The following is a 21,037-nucleotide window of genomic DNA, read 5'->3' on the forward strand; positions in this document are numbered from 1 at the left end:
CTGGGTAATCCAACCACAGCCTCTTCTTCTCTTACTACCTTTTACATGGTTGATTCCTAAAGGAGTACCTCCAGCTCAATCTACCTGTTTGATAAAACTCTAAAGTTAAGGGGAGAAAGGAGTGTGTGTGTGTGCCTAAAGGTAACCACCCAAGAACCAGAAAAATAATGTCTTGGAGGCCAAAGGAAGAGAGAGTTTCAAAGAGAAAGTAGGCATTAGGGTTGGATGTGAAAAGAAACGAAACGTGTGCTTTGACTTCGGTGGTTAGACCATTGATATACTTGACAAGCATATGTGAGAGAAACAGTGGATGCAGGACTTGAAGAAGACCGATGAGGCACCAAATAAACTCTGCTCATTTAAGACACATCTGAACAAGGAAGAAAAGACAAGACCATAGGAGGAATTGGATTAAGGGAGTTTCTTTGATACCAGAGAGAACCATTTTCATGCTGAGGGTACAGCATTAGCAAAAAGGTTGCAGTTGAACATAGAGGAAGAAATTTGATGGAGTAAGTCATCAGGGTTGGGAGGAGAGGACATGGAGCCCTTGTGGAAAGAAGAGCTTTTTCCTGCTCTGAGGCAGGAAGGAAGTGGGAGGTGATGGGTGGGGATGACCAGGGCGTAGGGAATCCACTTAACACGGATCACACACTTACTCTCTACAGTCTCCCATGTGGACCACAAAGATGAGCAAGACACCATCCCTGTACTCTCCTTTCTCAAACATTCACTTCATTTAAATGAATTAATGGATACTTAACCTTATGCTCCTTGTAATTCAAACATGCCCAGCAGTAGCCTACGAAGGGCAGGATCCTGGGAATAGGTACTCCCAGAAGGACTGAACCACTGACTTTGCTCAGAATTGGTGGTGCATGATGATAATAAAAATTAGTCTGACTTTCAGTCAGTTTTACGATCATCTTTAAATCATCTGTAGAAAGTGACCCTCTTATCACTTTCATCTGAGCAGATCTTTTCTGCCACCCTGCCCTTGCTACACCACCAGTGCTCAGATGCCTGCTTTAAGGTTTCTCTTTGAAGCAAATATAAAGGCATGAAACTAATTTAGGTAACAAGAGTAAAAGAGCCTGAAGGAAGGGAAGAAGTCAAGTTTAACCCCTTCATATTACAGAAGAAGAAAAATGAGGCCCAGATAAGTGAATGATTCATCTGAAGCCACTCAATCCAAAAATGGCAGAGCTGGGTCTGGAATCCAGTTCTCCTGACTCCTAGTTGGCCTTAGGGAGAAAGTCCATCTTGTCTACCTTTCCAGACTGCAGCTGAGACAGCAATTTGGTGGCATCCAAGTAAGAGAATGGTCCATGTAGACTCATGGATTCATCAGGGAACCAAAAAGTCTTTTGGGGGAGGAGGTAGGAAGAATGACTTGATTGTTCTCCATTTCCCTTCCATTATGGAGTCAAAGTGTTCTCCTTTTATAGAACTTTGGAGATCACTGCAACAAATCCCTTTCTTTTCACTTCATTCATTATTCTTTGACAATACTTTCAAAGAAATTTGAATTACCCACTTGGTCTTTTGCAGTTCTTAAAGCCCCAAACTATATTTTCTGAAATGATATATGAGGTGTGTGTGTTTGTGTGTGTATGTGCATGTGAGGGAAAATATAATAAAAATTTGTATACATGATCTAAAAACCTAAGGCAACAACAAGGACAGTGATAGAAAATGGACATCCAGGAAAATAAGTGGAGAATGAACCTGGGAGAGTACCCTGAGAAGCTCTTAGTTCCCCACTACCCTGATGTGCGATGTTGGATATAATATCAATCATATTTTAAATATAAACATGAAGCTTCTTATTTTAAGACATACCATGGGAAAGCTTTGCTTAATATTTTGGGGAAGCAAAGAATTAGCCCCTCATTTAAACATTTTGCATATTCTAGTTTTCCTATTTAAATGAGAATGTATCAGTGTAAGTACATCACAAAGGCAGGTAAGGCAACAAAGATAATGTCATGAAGCTTGAGATATTTACTGTTTGTTTTGCTCAAAGGAAGCAGAGGTAAAACTTTATAAAAATTAATTTGTGGTATATACTCCTTTTACCTTACTACAAAGAATGTGGTCTTTGGTGGGAAAGACTCTAAGTTTATTTCCATTCTTTCTATCTACCAGAGTTTTGATGACGGTTAAACAAGATTAAATGATTATAGAAGTTGTCCTGTAGTAGATGAAGACTTGGCTTGGGTCTACACCAGCTTATGAAAATCAGATGTGACTAAAAGATTATTGATAACAGAGCAAGACTCTTTTAGGGGACAAGAAAGACTACTTCCTCCTGGTGTTCATTTGGTTAAGGTTAGGGTTCTACCCAATATGCCAATCATCTCTAGTTCTATCTTTTTCAGTTGGTGAATACTCTTTAAAAAAAAAAAAAAGTGAAGAGGGACCTTTAAGATGGCGGAGGAGTAGGACATGGAGATCACCTTCCTCCCTACAAATACAACAAAAATACATCTACATGTGGAACAACTCCTACAGAACACCTACTGAATGCTGGCAGAGGACCTCAGACTTCCCAAAAGGCAAGAAACTCCCCACGTACCTTGGTAGGGCAAAAGAAAAAAGAAAACACAGAGACAAAAGAATAGGGACAGGGCCTGCAACAGTGGGAGGGAGCTGTGAAAGAGGAAATTTTCCACACAGTAGGAAGCCCCTTCACTGGTGGAGACAGGGGATGGCAGGGGGGAAGCTTTGGAGCCATGGAGGAGAGCACAGCAACAGGGGTGCAGAGGGCAAAGAGGAGAGATTCCAGCACGGAGGATCGGTGCCGACCAGCACTCACCAGACTGAGAGGCTTGTCTGCTCATCTGCCGGGACGGGTTGGGACTGGGAGCTGAGGCTCAGGCTTCAGAGGTCGGATCCCAGGGAGAGAACTGGGGTTGGCTGCGTGAACACAGCCTGAAGGGGGCTAGTGCGCCATGGCTAGCCGGGAGGGAGTCCAGGAAAAAGTCTGGAACTGCCTAAGAGGCAAGGGACCATTATTCTGGGGTGTGTGAGGAGAGGGGATTCAGAGCACTGCCCAAATGAGCTCCAGAGACGGGCATGAGCTGCGGCTATCAGCGTGGACACCAGAGACTAGCATGAGACGTTAAGGCTGCTGCTACAGCCACCAAGAAGCCTGTGTGCAAGCACAGGTCATTATCCACACCTCCCCTCCCGGGAGCCTGTGCAGCCCACCACTGCCAGGGTCCCATGATCCAGGGAGACAACTTTCCCAGGAGAATGCACGGCGCGCCTCAGGCTGGTGCAACATCACACCAGCCTCTGCTGCCACAGGCTTGCTCTGCATTCTGTACACCTCCTTCTCCCCGGCTTGAGTGAGCCAGAGCCCCCGAATCAGCTGATACTTTAACCCCGTCCTGCCTTGGCGAAGAACAGACGCCCTCAGGCAACCCACGTACAGAGGTGGGGCAAAATCCAAAGCTTAACCCCAGGAGCTGTGTGAACAAAGATGAGAGAGGGAAATTTCTCCCAGCAGCCTCAGAAGCAGTGGATTAAATCTCCACAATCAACTTGATGTAGCTTGCATCTCTGGAATACCTGAATAGACAACGAATTATCCCAAAATTGAGGCAGTGGACTTTGGGAGCAACTGTAGACTTGGGGTTTGTTTTATGCATCTAATTTGTTTCTGGTTTTAGTTTAGTATTTAGAGCTTATTATCATTGGTAGATTTGTTCATTGATTTGGTTACTCTCTTCCTTTTTTAAAAAAAATATTTTTTTTCCTTTTTCTCTTTTTGTGAGTGTGTATGCTTCTTTGTGATTTTGTCTGTATAGCTTTGCTTTTACCTTTTGTCCTAGGGTTGTGTCTGTCCGTTTTGTTGTTGTTGTTGTTCTTTAGTATAGTTTTTAGCACTTGTTATCATTGGTGGATTTGTTTTTTGGTTTGGTTGCTCTCTTCTTTCTTTCTCTTTTTTAAAATTATTTTTAACAATTAAAAATTTTTTTTATTTTAATAACTTTACTTTCTTTCTTTCCTTCCTCCTTTTCTCCCTCCCTCCCTTGCTCTGTCTCTCTCTCTCTCTCTCTCTCTTTCTTTCTCTCTCTCCCTTTTCTTCTGAGCTGAGTGGCTGACAGGGTCTTGGTTCTCTGGCCGGGTGTCAGGCCTGAGCCTCTGAGGTGGGAGAGCCGACTTCAGGACACTGGTCCACCAGAGACCTCCCGGCGCCATGTAATATCAAACAGCAAAAGTTCTCCCAGAGATCTCCGTCTCAATGCTAAGACCCAGCTCCACTCAACAACCAGCAAGCTCCGGTGCTGGACACCCCACGCCAAACAACTAGCAAGACAGGAACACAGCCCCACCCATTAGCAGAGAGGCTGCCTAAAAACAAAATAAGGTCACAGACACCCCATAACACACTACCGGATGCAGTCCTGCCCACCAGAAAGACAAGATCCAGCCTCATCCCCTAGAACACAGGCACCAGTCCCCTCCACCAGGAAGCCTACACAACCCACTGAACCAACCTTAACCACTGAGGGCAGACACCAAAGACAACGGGAACTACAAACCTGCAGCCTGTGAAAAGGAGACCCCAAACACAGTAAGATAAGCAAAATGAGAAGACAGAGAAAAACACAGCAGATGAAGGAGCTAGGTAAAAACCCACCAGACCAAACAAATGAAGAGGAAATAGGCAGCCTATCTGAAAAAGAATTCAGAGTAATGATAGTAAAGATGATCCAAAATCTTGGAAATAGAATGGAGAAAATACAAGAAACGTTAACAAGGACCTAGAAGAACTAAACAGCAAACAAACAGTGATGAAAAACACAATAAATGGAATTAAAAATTCTCTAGAAGGAATCAATAGCAGAATAACTGAGGCAGAAGAACGGATAAGTGACCTGGAAAATAAAATAGTGGAAATAACTACTGCAGAGCAGAATAAAGAAAAAAGAATGAAAAGAATTGAGGACAGTCTCAGAGACCTCTGGGACAACATTAAACACACCAACATTAGAATTATAGGGGTTCCAGAAGAGGAAGAGCAAAAAAAAAAGGGACTGAGAAAATATTTGAAGAGATTATAGTTGAAAACTTCCCTAATATGGGAAAGGAAATAGTCAATCAAGTCCAAGAAGCACAGAGAGTCCCATACAGGGTAAATCCAAGGAGAAACATGCCAAGACACATATTAATCAAACTATCAAAAATTAAATGCAAAGAAAAAATATTAAAAGCAGCAAGGGAAAAACAACAAATAACATACAAGGGAATCCTCATAGGTTAACAACTGATCTTTCAGCAGAAACTCTGCAAGCCAGAAGGGAGTGGCAGGACATATTTAAAGTGATGAAAGGGAAAAACCTACAACCAAGATTACTCTACCCAGCAAGGATCTCATTCAGATTTGATGGAGAAATTAAAACCTTTACAGACAAGCAAAAGCTAAGAGAATTCAGCACAAGCAAACCAGCTTTACAACAAATGCTAAAGGAACTTCTCTAGGCAGGAAACACAACAGAAGGAAAAGACCTACAATTACAAACCAAAAACAATTATGAAAATGGTAATAAGAATATACATATCAATAATTGCCTTAAATGTAAATGAATTAAATGCTCCAACCAAAAGACACAGACTGGTTGAATGGATACAAAAACAAGACCTGTATATATGCTGTCTACAAGATATCCACTTCAGACCCAGGAACACATACAGATTGAAAGTGAGGGGATGGATAAAGATATTCCATGCAAATGGAAATCAAAAGAAAGCTGGAGTAGCAATTCTCATATCGGACAAAATAGACTTTAAAACAAAGACTATTACAAGAGACAAAGAAGGACACTACATAATGATTCAGGGATCAATCCAAGAACAAGATAGAACAATTGTAAATATTTATGCACCCAACACAGGAGCACCTCAATACATAAGGCAAATGCTAACAACCATAAAAGGGGAAATCGACAGTAACACAATCATAGTAGGGGACTTTAACATCCCACTTTCACCAATGGACAGATCATCCAAAATGAAAATAAATAAGGAAACACAAGCTTTAAATGATACATTAAACAAGATGGACTTTATTGATATTTATAGGACATTCCATTCAAAAACAACAGAATACACTTTCTTCTCAAGTGCTCATGGAACATTCTCCAGGATACATCATATCCTGGGTCACAAATCAAGCCTTGGTAAATTTAAGAAAACTGAAATCATATCAGGTATCTTTTCTAATCACAACGCTATGAGACTAGATATCAATTACAGAAGAAAATCTGTAAAAAATACAAACACATGGAGGCTAAACAATACACTATTAAATAACCAAGAGATCACTGAAGAAATCAAAGAGGAAATAAAAAAATACCTAGAAACAAATGACAATGAAAACACAATGACCCCAAACCTATGGGATGCAGCAAAATCAGTTCTAAGAGGGAAGTTTATAGCAATACAATCCTACCTCAAGAAACAAGAAACATCTCAAATAAATGACCTAAACTTACACCTAAAGCAATTAGAGAAAAAAGAACAAAAAAATCCAGACAGTCTCTTCAATAAGTGGTGCTGGGAAAACTGAACAGCTATGTGTAAAAGAAAGAAATTAGAACACTCTCTAACACCATACACAAAAATAAACTCAAAATGGACTAAAAACCTAAATGTAAGGCCAGACACTATCAAACCCTTAGAGGAAAACATAGGCAGAACACTCTAGGACATAAATTACAGCAAGATCCTTTTTGACTCAACTCCTAGAGAAATGGAAATAAAAACAAAAATAAACAAATGGGACCTAATGAAACTTAAAATCTTTTGCACAACAAAGGAAACCATAAACAAGACGAAAAGATAACCCTCAGAATGGGAGAAAATATTTGCAAGCGAAGCAACTGACAAAGGATTAATCTCCAAAATTTACAAGCAGCTCATTCAGCTCAATATCAAAAAAACAAACAATCCAATCCAAAAATGGGCAGAAGACCTAAATAGACATTTCTCCAAAGAAGATATACAGATTGCCAACAAACACATGAAAGAATGCTCAACATCACTAATCATTAGAGAAATGCAAATCAAAACCACAATGAGGTTTTACCTCACACCGGTCAGAATGACCATCATCAAAAAATCTACAAACGATAAATGCTGGAGAGGGTGTGGAGAAAAGGGAACCCTCTTGCACTGTTGGTGGGAATGTAGATTGATACAGCCACTATGGAGAACAGTATGGAGGTTTCTCAAAAAACTAAAAATAGAGCTACCATATGACCCAACAATTCCAGTACTGGGCATATTCCTTGAGAAAACCATAATTCAAAAAGAGTCATGTACCACAATGTTCACTGCAGCACTATTTACAATAGCCCGGAGATGGAAACAACCTAAGTGTCCATCATCGGATGAATGGATAAAGAAGATGTGGCACATATATACAATGGAATATTACTCAGCCATAAAAGGAAACAAAATTGAGTTATTTGCAGTGAGGTGGATGGACCTAGAGACTGTCATACAGAGTGAAGTAAGTCAGAAAGAGAAAAACAAATACATTATGCTAACACACATATATAGAATCTAAAAAAAAAAAAAAAAGGTCCTGAAGAACATAAGGGCAGTAGAGGAATAAAGACACAGATGTAGAGAATGACCTTGAGGACACGGGGAGGGGGAAGGGTAAACTGGGATGAAGCGAGAGAGTGGCATGGACATATATACACTACCAAACGTAAAATAGATAGCTAGTGGGAAGCAGCCGCATAGCACAGGGAGATCAGCTCGGTGCTTCATGACCACCTAGAGGGATGGGATAGGGAGGATGGGAGGGAGACACAAGAGGGAGGAGAAATGGGGATATATGTATATGTATAGCTGATTCACTTTGTTATACAGTAGAAAATAACACACCATTGTAAAGCAATTATACTCCAATAAAGATGTTAAAAAAAAAAAAAGCAACATGTAGGGGGATCCCAAAAAAGCTCTTACCTCTCCTGAAGTCCTATGGGCTTCATTTTGAAAGGAGAAGGGCAGACAGAGGTGGTGGCTTTGATCTCAGGAGTGTATTGGCCTTGAGGGTCCACGACCACATTCAATACCTTTGGAACTTGCTCAGGCTGGACCATATTGTTGGCAGTCTTGGCCTCAGACTGTGGTGGCTGTAATGCAATGGGTGATAGGTGGATCTCCTGATTTTTCTCTTTATCTTGTCTCAGGGAAAGCTGAAATTTTTCTTTTAATCTGTAAAGAATCTATAGAAGGAGATATAAAGGGTTCCTGTCACATTTTTTCATGTTCAACAACAAAGTATGATCTCCTCCATCCCAGCCTAGAAGACAAACCAAAATAAGGTTTGATGATAATACAAGTAAGGAAAGCTTTCTAGGATGATTTCTCAGTTTTATGGTATTTAGGACTTTCCTCAAAAAGATATGCTATTTGTTTCTAATTATGGAGCACAAACATATTAAATATATACATACATGATCTACTCCTCTAATATAATTCAAAAGCAAATATGGCTAATTTTATAAAAGTGTCAGATGCCAGTTTGATCACATGTAAGCTCTTACTCAAAATGACTGAAATGGAAAACTTATAGAAGGAATAGCCATGAAATGGGGGTTTGTGACATGTATAGAAACAGAGATTTGTATCCAGTACAACATGTAAGAAGAAAGTCTTGCAAAGTATTAACTAAAGAATAGTAATGCTATAAGCCACAATTTCTTAATGTTGGTAAATATCTGCATTAGTCATATATTAACTTGAGTATCTGGTAAATACTTGAAAAAAATCAAATTTAGGATATGTGTCAAAGAATAATTCGGGCAACCAGCATTTCCTTTCTTACCCCTTGCTCCTTTAAATTTTTAATGCATGTAGAAAACCCACAAAAGTATCATGTTCCTTCATTCTCAGAGTTCTTTCTGGAATGGCTAATTCAATCCAGAAAACTTTTAAACTTTTAAAAGAATTAGACTGACTTTGCTGGGACACTTCAGTGGACCAAATTGTGAGGCGAGCTAAGTTTGTCCTTCGTGTCCTCAGTCTTCCCTTTTTATAAGCCTTCCCCCCTTTCTCTCCTTTCTTTTAAAAATACTTATTAACTGTTATATTTTTATATATTTTTAATTTATTTTTTGTTTTATTACGATATAATTGACATGTAACACTGTACACATTTAAGATGTACCGTGTAATGATTTCATATTTTTTCTCTTTTCTTGATAATAACTCCTTTACTCCAGTTCCTACAGAGAGTAGATGTCCTTGTGTTTCTTCAAGTCTGTTCTCAGGGAGGTGATTTGATAAGTTATTCACATGAGGCAGTGACTCAACTTGTAATCTGCAATTATAGCACTGATGACAGCAGCATCGTAAAAAACCTTAGGCCAATCAAACTCCCCTGTTTAATTTCTGGAGTCCATTAGCTGAATGACTGTTATTTTAGGGGAGAGGGCAGTCCTGGCACTTGTCAACCACATTTACTCTAACTAGACTTGAGGCTAATTTTTCCTTTCCAATTGCCTTTAAATTCTAGTCACCTCTATATTTGAAATCTTCTGAAAATATATGATTGAAATATATATTTTTTCTTGTTAAAGGATGAACACTGATGAGAATTTATTTCAGGAAAATTTTAGAAAATATTTGTCCAGTATTCTCAGAATATATTGGTAAAAAACACTCTGTTTGACAAAATATGATTATAAAAAAAATCAGGATGAAATAAAAACACAACAATCTAAGATGAGAAGGTATCAGACTGAGATTAAGAAGAAAAGAATTCAAAGAACTGAAAACTCAGCAGCAGGGTGTAAATCTTCTTTTAAGCAATAAAGAACAGAGCTGACAATGCAGAAAATAGAGTCAGTGGTGGACATGGCAAAGTTGAGAGACTGTCTGGAATTTATAGCAAAGGATAAACAAATGAAGATGAAAACAAGAGAAAAGACAGGATATGGATGTCAGAGAAGAGTCATGGTAAATAATAAACAAGAATAAATGAGAGGGAAGCAAGTCATTCAAAACTATTTTTCAGTGCCCACTTACGTTATGCCTTGTGTGAGGTACAGGGTATTCCGTTGTGAACAAAATAGAGTGTACCCTGTTCTTATGGAATTTAGGGATATGGAATGAAAAAAGTTCTTAGTTTTATTTTTTTTTAAAGTGTGTCAATTGAAAGAAGAGTAAATGTGAGAAGAAAATCGAGCAATTTTTGTGACTTGAGAAAAAACGCACATTACTGAGGATGCATGAACCCCACACCTAGATAAATTGATGTTCATGTGAATAATGCCAACAGAAAGAATTTCTCAGATACACAGCATCTCAGAAAATATATTACCTGTCTACTTTTCTTGAAAAATTTTACTCAAAATCATGAGAAATATGACTCAGAATAAAGAACTGAAGAGGTAGAAACTAATATGAAAGGGAGCTCTGGAATTATTTAAACACAGAATGAAAATGAAATTTAATTATGTCTCAGTTCCAACATCTCAGGTTGGAATAACAGTAAAGAAGTTTGAGGAAGGCAGAGAAATAAAAAATAGGGGTGAATGTATGTTAAGTGACTTTTTAGTTAGGGATACAGAGGGAATGGGAGAGCGGTCACTAGAGGTCCTTCTGACCTAATTATACATTAAAGAAATTGCAGTCTAGCTAAATAACGTTTAGCTGCTGGTCCAAAGTCAGCAGTTAGCCATGGCAGAGCCAAACTCAAAGGCAGCTCTGCCTCGCAGGCCTGATCACTTCTCACCCCTTGACCAAGAAGACCAAGAGCATGTAGCTCTTCACCACACCATCCTTCTTAAAGATTGACTCTGAAATCACATTGGCTGCCGATGTGATTCTCACCACAGGGTTTCAGCAGCACCAAATCTGAGTATATCTTTTGTACATTGAAAGCTCTCTTTAAGGAAAAGGACTCTATGAACATATAAGGTGTAACTAGATATGCATATTAAAATACTGAAGATGAATACCCTTACCCCGTGCATAATGCCTAAGGATGGGGAGGTTTTTTCCAACTTACTGCTTCTTTTCAGTTTCTATAACCCTCAAAAGGCACTTTGCCGCCATTCTGCACAAACAAAAACCACACTAGAACAATATCAATTAGATGACACATCTGTGATAAGCTAAATACCTAATTACTAAAAGATGAGGCAATTAGAATTTAAGGTGGGACAGTTTTTTATTTTTTTAATTTTAAGCAAGTTATTTTCCTGAATGAGAAAAACAGACATATTTGTAACTTTACAAAAATATATTTAATAGAAGATAATGCATATATTGTATATTCTAAGTTTTTCCCATCTAACTATAATATGTAAATAAAACATTCAATTGCCTGTTTACATTTGGGTTTTGGAGAAGCATATTTCAAAAATGGAAATCAGAAAGCCAAGGAAATGTCGACCTTCTCCCTAGTTCCTGACAGGTGACTTTTGTGATGATGTTAGTGTAAAACTAGTTCAAGTCCAAAGTCCTTCTTTACCATTCGCAAGCTTATGTTCTTGATGGAGAACCTTTGCCACATATTTTACAGTCATCTGTTTACTTTATCTCTGCTTAGAGGTCAATTTTTTAATCTATATCTATGTAATACGTGTAAAAACTGATTTCTACATCTTTAATTAGGGAAAAGCAGAACTTGGAGAATATACAGTGCTTCTAAGACACTGTTTAAATACTCAGCAGAGAGATTTGGGCTGTCTGACAAAATGTGGAAAGAATTGGAGAGGTTGCTACTTGGCAATAGAGCAGTTGTCATGAAATTAAGCTCTAACAGAGTGTTTCTCAACCGGCAGGGATTTTGCCCTTCTGGGGACATTTGGCAATGTCTGGAGACCTTTTTTGGTTGTGGTACTGGGGTGTGTGCAGGGTGCTACTGGCATCTAGCAGGCAGAGGCTGGAGAAAATGCTAAGTACCCTACAATACACAGGACAGCCCCTTTCCCCCCTAACAGAATTATCCAGTCCAAAGTGTCAGCAGTGCTGCTGTCAAGAAACTGGTATAAGGGACCTTAAAAATAATCTGGTATAATATCTTCACTTCATATTTAAACCCAGAGCGGTTGAATAATTTATGGTAGGTTAGAAATGAAGTCTAGGATCCGGGCTTCCTGACTTATGCCTGTAATCGTTCTACTCTACTGTGACTTCTAAATCCCCACAACCTTCTTCCCAACCTCTTTTCCAAAGCCTCTGGAAAAGTGATGTCAGAAATTTTTCTCTGCACAGATCAAGACCTGGAATATACCATATGCATGTTTCTCTATATGAATGCACTTTGTTTCCAAACTTAACCTAAAAGCTACCATAGGAATGGCAAGTCAATATATATATATATATATATATATATATATATATATATATTTTTTTTTTTTTTTTTTTGCGGTACGGACCAGGGCACAAACCCGTGTCCCCTGCATCGGCAGGCGGACTCTCAACCACTGCGCCACCAGGGAAGCCCGCCAGTCAATATTTTTGACTTTCCCTTTAAGAGCTTGTTGTTTCAGTCTTGGGATGCAATAGAGTCATTTGGTAATTTGAAAAAAGAAAGAGAATGGAATATTGAATGAAAGGATCTGTAAAACTCAAAACTATAGCAGGAGAAAAAAATAATAGCAGGAAGAAGAGAACCAGAGAAACACAGAAATGAGACGAAGCTAAAAAAAATCCTATAAAGTTATTTTGCAGCTTATAATTTTCATTAAAAAATCTTATTAAGTTGTACACCTTAAATTTACACAGTGTTATATGTCAAATATATTTCAATAAAAAAACACATAGGTGGGTAACACACAAAACATCTGTTTGGATTAAAATATGTTCAAATCTCAAAATGATGCCACCAACTAACAGTCATAGTATTTGTCCTTTGCAGTAGTTTATAGTTAGTTCTGAAATAGTTCATTCATCCATTTCTTTTAGTTTAAAAGTGAATCAATTGTTACTACGTTCCAGAAACAACATTGTGGATGCAAAGATAGCACACAATCCTCGCTTTTGGGGAGTTCACTGGCTTCCAGAAGAGAAAGTTGGGTAAAAATGATGTCCAGTACCAGATACTAGGTGCAAAAACAGAGATGTATCAACAGCAGGTATGGTGTGGTACACATTTATCACCTCTGTCTGGGTTGAATGTCTCTGATTAACACAGGCATTCCCATTTATTCCTGGACCCCTTTGTGGCCAGAAATAGATGTTCACAAGATAGTGTGACAGGACTGGAAGAAATTAACAGTGTGACTCCTTTATACATGAGATCACGGTAAAGAGCCCAGCCTTTTAATCCAGATAGACTTGGGTTCGAATTCCAACGCCTCCCCTCAGACACCCACACACATATACCCACCCACTGCTTGTTCTTGGTCAAGTCACTTATATTCCCTGATTCTTGGTTTCCTCTTCAGTAAAATTAGGAAACTAAAATACATTTAAGTGTTTATACATAGGGCCTATAATTAATGATAATGTATTGTATACTTAAAAGTTCGCTAAGAGGATAGATCTTATGTTAAGTGCTCTTATCACAACACAAAATAATAATAATAAATAAAGAGGGCAGGAGGAAACTTTTGGAGGTGATATATATGTTCATGACATAGATTGTGGTGATGGTTTTATGGGTGTGTGCTTATCTCCAAACTCATCGAGTTGTTTACATTAAACATGTACAGCTTTTTGTATGTCAATAAAGTGTTTTTTAAAACATTGTTTCGGGCTTCCCTGGTGGCGCTGTGGTTGAGAGTCCGCCTGCCGATGCAGGGGACACGGGTTCGTGCCCTGGTCTGGGAATATCCCACGTGCCGCGGAGCGGCTGGGCCCGTGAGCCATGGCCGCTGAGCCTGCGCGTCCGGAGCCTGTGCCCCGCAACGGGAGAGGCCACAACAGTGAAAGGCCCGTGTACCACAAAAACAAACAAACAAACAAACAAAAACATTGTTTAGTACCAGGCAGTAAATTTAGTACCAGTAAATGGCAGTAAATTTAGTACCAGTAAATGGCAGTAAATAGAAGAAAATAATCATTATTATTGTCATTATTATTTTTCTTATTATTGAGAGGGTTGTATTTTGAGCTATTATTATTTTTCTTATTATTGAGAGGGTTGTATTTTGAGCTAAATGGTTTTTATTAACCAGAAAAAACCTGAAAATTAGTTTGAGACATGCCTACTTTGGTAAATGGTTCTGTAAACAAAGCGTTTCAGCTAGGAATCTAGTCCCATTTTCCTCAATCCCTAGGAATTATATATAACATTTTAGAAAAGTATGGCTATTTATGTCCACCTTTGACATGCATTTTCTTTGTGATGCTTGGGCTGTAGTAGGTAGTCTGCTAAAGAATTTCCTGCCTCAGCTATCAAGACCATGACTAGAGAAACTCTTTGGATGACACATGAATGGCTCTTCTATGGGTCTAACAAGCAAGAGCTTTTATTGACCCAAACAGCTTTTTTATGTGTTTTCTAAAATTGCTTTTCAGTAGCAATCTGGTTTATAGACAGCTCTACCTACATTCCATAAATACCTTTGCACTTGTTAATAAACCTCTAAGTGCACTGAAGATCTAAAGTAGTTGATAAATGGTGTTCTTTCTATTATTTATTCCAACTTAAGGACTAATTCTTCTTAGTAATATATTCTTCCACCTAAAACAGACTGAATGGATTGGAAGTTGCCCACACATTTTTTTTTGGAAAATTGTGTTTGTCTATTTGTTGCACCACCCACTCTACATTCACATTTGAGAGGTGCTAAATAAGTCACACATTTGAAAATGTCATGCATGTCTAATTTTATGCCTGGCAACACACATTTTTTCTTAAATTTTAAGGAAAGTAAATAATATGCCACATTTCAAAAAACTTGCCAAGGCTTATGTTATTGTTACAGAGCACATAATCCTCCATGACAGCAATTCACCTATATAATTTCATAATAAAACCACATGCTTTTCATTTCTATGATATGAGAAAGGCTTGGACACAAATAATGGCATTCGATCTTTCATAAACATAATTAATGCCAGAGGGAAATTTCTGAGTTATATCTTTTCCTCTGCCATGAAATCAACAAAATTATGGGAAACAGAAACCAGAATATACTTGTTTGAAAATCACAAAAGTGATAGTATAACTATTACTGAGAGATCCAAGGAAAGACTTACTTTAAATCAAGATCAGTATCAAAAACATTTGAACAAGTACAAAGATAAGCTTATCTTAGAGAATCACATTTGACTAGTCCCTAAATGTGAACTGTTTACTTGTCAGTGGTTAAGCTGTATCAGATAAATATAACTTCATCTTAATCCTGTCTATTAGGTAGTATTTATTTTTCCATCAATATTAATTCCTTTCTGTACTACTGGTTCCCCTGCTATTTTTAAAGTGACCCTTTCACATTAAAAAGTAAGAGAGTGTTTGAAATATATTCTCCTACTACTTTCATTTATTCAAGAACTGTTGGAATACAAATCAAAATGTGTTTCTTTTCTTTCACTACTCGCCATCTCCAATGCATTCCTCTCCCGGGAAATGGAAGCACCACCCATCCAGGTAGTCAGTCAAATAATGTAGGAGTCATCCTTCATTTTTCTCTTTCTTCCTCCCAGAGAATCAATACACAGCAAGTCCTGTCAGTTCCACCTGCAAATAAATCTCCATCCTTCACTCCTCTCCATCTACACCACCACCCTCTACTCTGGGCCGCCATCATATTTCTCATCAGGCTAATACAGTAGCTGCCAGAAGGGTCCTCCTACTCCCACACTTCACCCCAAGCTCTGTCCCCAACCACTTGCCACCAACAGAGACCACAATCTTTTAAAATACACAAATCAGATCACATCGAAGCTCTGCTAAAACACTCAGCTTACAGCCTTCTCCTGGAAACCAGCGAGGCCCAGCTGCCCCACCTGCCGTATCCTCTGCCAGGGAGCCCCTTCCCTACATGTTCGTATGTCTCAGATGTCTCCGATTGCTCCACTACCTATTGCTTCAGCTCACTATCATCTCTTCGTGGCCCTTAAGGCTTTTGAGTTTCTACAAAATTAATAAACTTTATTTTTTATTATTATTATTTTTTATAATGCTAATTATATGACCATTTCTCTTTTTCTTTTTTTTTAAATTTGTTTATTTATTTTTGCTGTGTTGGGTCTTCATTTCTGTGCGAGGGCTTTCTCTAGTTGTGGCAAGCGGGAGCCACTCTTCATCGTGGTGTGCGGGCCTCTCACTATCGCGGCCTCTCTTGTTGTGGAGCACAGGCTCCAGACGTGCAAGCTCAGTAGTTGTGGCTCACGGGCCTAGTTGCTCCGCGGCATGTGGGATCCTCCCAGAGCAGGGCTCGAACCCGTGTGCCCTGCATTAGCAGGCAGATTCTCAACCTCTGCGCCACCAGGGAAGCCCCTAAACTTTATTTTTGAAAAGCAGTTTTAGGTTTACAGAAAAACTGATCAGAGAGCACAGAGTTCTCATATACCACCTCTCCCATAGCTCCCTCAGCAACTTTCCCTGTTATTAACATCCTGCATTCGTGTGGCAGACTTGTTACTATTGAGCCTACATTGATATGCTATCATTAATGAAGTGTAGAATGTAGATTAGGGCTCACTCTCAGTGTTGTACATTCTATGGGTTTTGACAAATCTCTAATGTCATGCACGCACCATTACAGTATCAAACAGAATAGTCTCACTGCCCTAAAAGTCCAACTATTCATCCCACAGCTTCTGGCAACCACTGATCTTTTTACTGTCTCTATAGTTTTGCCTCTGCCAGAATGTCATATACTTGGAATCACAGAATACGGTCACTACTTGATTTTTAAAAATGTTAATGTAATTATTGTCTGGGTGCCCCTCTGGACTATAGGACTCATGAACACAGGGACCTCATCTTCTTGTTCCTTCCTTTGTCCACAGGGCCATCAACAGGCTCACAGAGAGCCCTCTGCAGGAATTCCTGGATTGAATGAATGGATGAAACTACCTACAAGCCCAGTAGGGAGCGATCACCTACACACTTCTGAAACATTCCTTTCTCAGTTTGTTCTAGTAACTTTGGAGTAGCCTTATTTAGATTTTTGAATTTTACATGGATGTTTTGCAGACACTGGGAAAGGAAGAGTTAGTTGTTCCCTGGCCCCAGGTAGTTGAGGGTGTGGCTACTACAAGTCCTATTACTATTTGCGATCAGTCTGTCAGGCAGGAGTTCATCCAGTCATGGTGGATACAGGGGCGCTCCCTGAGTTGGAGATGCAGAATCTGGAGCATATCTAACAAGTGAATGGCAACCTCTGCTCTGTCTCTCTCAGCCCTCTAGGACTCACCAGCTGCTCGGGAATCTGCTTTCCCACTTTCCTCCTTGCCTTTGCTCTTCTGAATTGTAAGTATTTACTCCCTGAATAATCTCTATTTTTATCACTCTGTATCCCTTTCTATCCTTCCCTTCCTTCCAACGTTCCAAGCAGAAAAATACCCTAATTGTGACTTATGAGAGGGAGGACAACACTTGAGATTCCCTTTATTTAAAAAAGAACCACATATTTTAAAACATAATTAACCATAACAAGGAACCACACCATCTCTACCTAAAAAATGCCTAGAGGTCTCTGCCAAAATTTCCATAAAACCTCCAACTTTCATTAAAATTCTTTACCCTTAATCTCCACTATTTAAGATATAAAAATCAATTTTCTTACTCAATTCTTAAATTATTCTTTTGTTGATATTGTCACAATTTTTAGAAATCTTCTCTCTTAGTGCCTGGCCCATAGGAGATGCCTCTAAATTCATGATAATAGAAACTTTAGGGTGAATGGGAGCTTGCTGCTTTCTGTATTTTAGATTCTAGGAAATATGCCCATCTTCACCCTATTCAAGGCCTTAATTGTTTTAAATCCTTCAAGTTGAGACCCACTCAGCCTCTGTTTTCCAAACGGAGCCCTAATCTTTCCAACATAAACCTCCTCCAGGAGGAGGAGCAGAAATAAACAAAATCCGTTAAGACACTTAGCAACACTGTTGCTTGCGGGAAGAATAATTAGCATGATGTCTTTGGTGGGGGGGGGGCTTTTAAAAACTAAGGAAGGAATGTTTTTAAAAATGTGCAAAATTAAAAAGAACATAGCACACAGGAAGAAAAGATATTAAAACCCATCTGCAAACTTCAAATATTTTAAGTTATATCACAGAATTTTCAAAAGAATAGGAAAATCTTATCATTCTATTGGAAAGGTAACAACTCATTCAGTACCAAAGAGCACTGCCTAGTCTAGTGTGTTTAGGTTTATCTGGGGTTCTATATTTTTAACATGAAATATACTTTTAAAGTCTTCATATCTATAATTTGTAATTTACAGAGCTATTTGCAGTGTATACTTTCATACTTTTACATTATTCATTCACCTAAAAAATTAATTGATTATGGATTGTTTAGCCCTTTAGCCAATAATCGTCTCCTTTTCATGCCTTGAATTTCATATATTACTTTCAAGGCCCTTTAAAAATAAGAAAACCTTATTTTTACTCATTAAGAAGTAAGCTTGCCCCAAGACATATTTCTTTATAAAAGTTTTCCCAAGTTGCATAAAGATAATATAAAAGAAGAAATAAAGCAAGTCCAAAGTGTACCCATGAAACTTAAATGGCTTTGAGGATTCCACTGACTTCGGTAAATCACTTTCTTAAACTTCGTTCTCAGGGTTGATCAAGTTACGAAAAGCCTCAGTACAATTACAGCCTTATTCTGCAGGTCAGAATCCATAATTCCGTAGGTTTTCCTTTAGCTATCACTCTGCTGTCAGATGTGAAATATTCCCAACCTAACAGGGTCATAGTCTTGCTTCTGTTCTCAGTCTTTTCAACATTCTTTTGAATGGCAATATATCCAATAATATTAAGCAGTGGGCTCAGTAAAGATAAAATATATAAAGAAGCAAACTTACCATCAAACACGTTACTATAATAACAAATATGCTGAGAAAAATGACAACAGCATAAAATCCTTCTTTGCTCCAGATTTTGTCCGCTTCATGCTGCCCTTGTAAAACATTTTTCTTTGAAAGCAAAACAGAAAGTCCGATGTTAAATGAGAGCTTGAGGAGACTGGCGTTCTTATCAGACACTGAACATATTTTCAGCTTGATTCCATTCAGTGTACTAGAACACACCTACATCCCCCGCTGCCAGAGCTGCTTCTCAATCTGATCTAAGATATCGGATTGCCGTTCTTATAAGTTAAGACGCTATTTTATCTCCTGCACAGGAACAAGCATGCCCGACATGGCATATCCGGCCCTAGGCTTTGTGAATGTCCCTCAAGGACTCTCTTGGAAACTACCTGGTTCACAGGTGAGAGAGTTCTGTTCTTTTCTGTGCTGAGGAAATTGTTTACGAAGCTCTCCTTACTCTGCTTTCAGGCTCCTCCCATAACATCAACACCCTGCTTTACGTGCTGTAATACTGCTTTCAGCTTTTAAACAGAAGTGAAACAGGTGCAAACAAAATCTCACGATGCATCAATAAACAGAGCAACAATGTCGGCATCATTGCCTTTTTTTTTTCTTTTATGAAATCTTTTTTTAAAAATGCAGTCTATTTTGTCAAAATCTGATTAATGTACCACTTTAACCACATAAATTGTTAGGATTTTATATCTTATTTTAAGCAACAGGGAACACCAGAATGTCCAGAATTATTTGGCACTAAAAGGGAAAACAGTTTTACTTTAATTTATTTCTCTCTTTGTTTATTTACTTAGCTTACTATTTGAGGGGTGGAAGGGTAGAGAAAAAGCATGAATAACATGTGAATGAGTGGTTTAGTTTTATTTTATCACATCTTATAATAATGTAATGAAATTTAATAATTCAGTGAAATTTATAGATTTATGCTTAAAGAAAATTGAGCTTGAAACCAAATGGTCCACAATTAGGAAAAAAATATAAAGGCTAAATCAAGTCAAATGCTCCCACTCATCTAAAATTACATTTTGTTGGAGTCTGCTTTTTCCCCTTTTGGTTGAGATGTCTCTAATGATTAAGAAAGCCTTGAGAAGCATGATAGTGAATGATGAAAGGCCACATGGAGAGTGGCCCTGGAGAATGAGAGGTCATCTTGTGCATTCCAGCATCAGATGAATTCCCAGCTTAATGTAACCCCTGGGATGACTTCAGCCTATACTATGTGGAAAAGAAGAACCACCCAGCTGATCCTAGTCAACCTACAGAATCATGAGAAATAAATAGTAGTTGTCTCAAAAAGAAAAAAAAAAAAGCCTTCAGCGAAACCTGTACTTGTAGGTGTCTGAACTTGGAAATCATTGTTAATTATTTTTCAAGACTTAAAAAAAATAAAATGCATTCCACATTTGTAACCTAGACAAAAAGAAATATTTGCCTTGAAAAATATTTTATGAAAACTTTTATCCTGAAACTCAAGCGAGTCTTGGTGGGGAGTTGAACAAAAAAGAATGGAAAGGATCTTTGAGTTCAATTGTGGTTACAATAACTATGTGAGGAAGACTTCTATTGCTTGAAGTAGTTGAGTTTCCATTTCCTTTGCTTGTAAAATATAGATATGCTCACTGTAATATCTTGCCTTCTTTAAGACATAGACACATTTATAGATGCAAGAAATGATTTATGCATGTTTTTAAAATACATAAATGGTAAGTTGATGGAGAATCTGAAAATACTTTCTTGATGAAAGGAGTAGAAACCAATATGTCCTGAAAAGGAAATCTTGGGTTCAAGTGACAACGTGTCTTTTACTCATTGACCTTAGTCAGATCATATTTTATTCCAATGTTTCTGTGCACATAGCTGGAAACTAATAGAAAACTCTTGTAGAAATCAAGTATAATATGGAAATGAGTTTTTTTGCAGGCAAATAAATAGCATCTATTGCTTGCTATAAAAGCAAACCACTTAAGCCTTCAAGTAGGCAGCATAAATTTGTCAAATTTAAGTGTGAGTATCTGAGCTTTAGTTCATGTAAAATTTGGATTAAAAAA

General features: G+C 38.2%; 1 protein-coding gene across 1 annotated transcript in view; it reads right to left on the reverse strand.

Moving 5' to 3' along the window:
- The window catches only part of PTPRR (protein tyrosine phosphatase receptor type R), a gene marked incomplete at its 3' end in the record, with an annotated part of 278,404 nt that overhangs the window by 89,294 nt on the left and 168,073 nt on the right, over nucleotides 1-21,037 (reverse strand). The window contains exons 5-6 of the mRNA XM_079715195.1: nucleotides 18,969-19,079; nucleotides 7,990-8,252 (exon numbers count right to left, since the gene is read on the reverse strand). Of these exons, the coding sequence (XP_079571321.1) occupies nucleotides 7,990-8,252; nucleotides 18,969-19,079 (374 nt within the window). The remainder of the gene's footprint in view (nucleotides 1-7,989; nucleotides 8,253-18,968; nucleotides 19,080-21,037) is intronic.

The sequence above is a fragment of the Hyperoodon ampullatus genome, assembly GCF_949752795.1.
Source record: "Hyperoodon ampullatus genome assembly, chromosome: 11".
Taxonomy (NCBI): Eukaryota; Metazoa; Chordata; class Mammalia; order Artiodactyla; family Ziphiidae; genus Hyperoodon; species Hyperoodon ampullatus.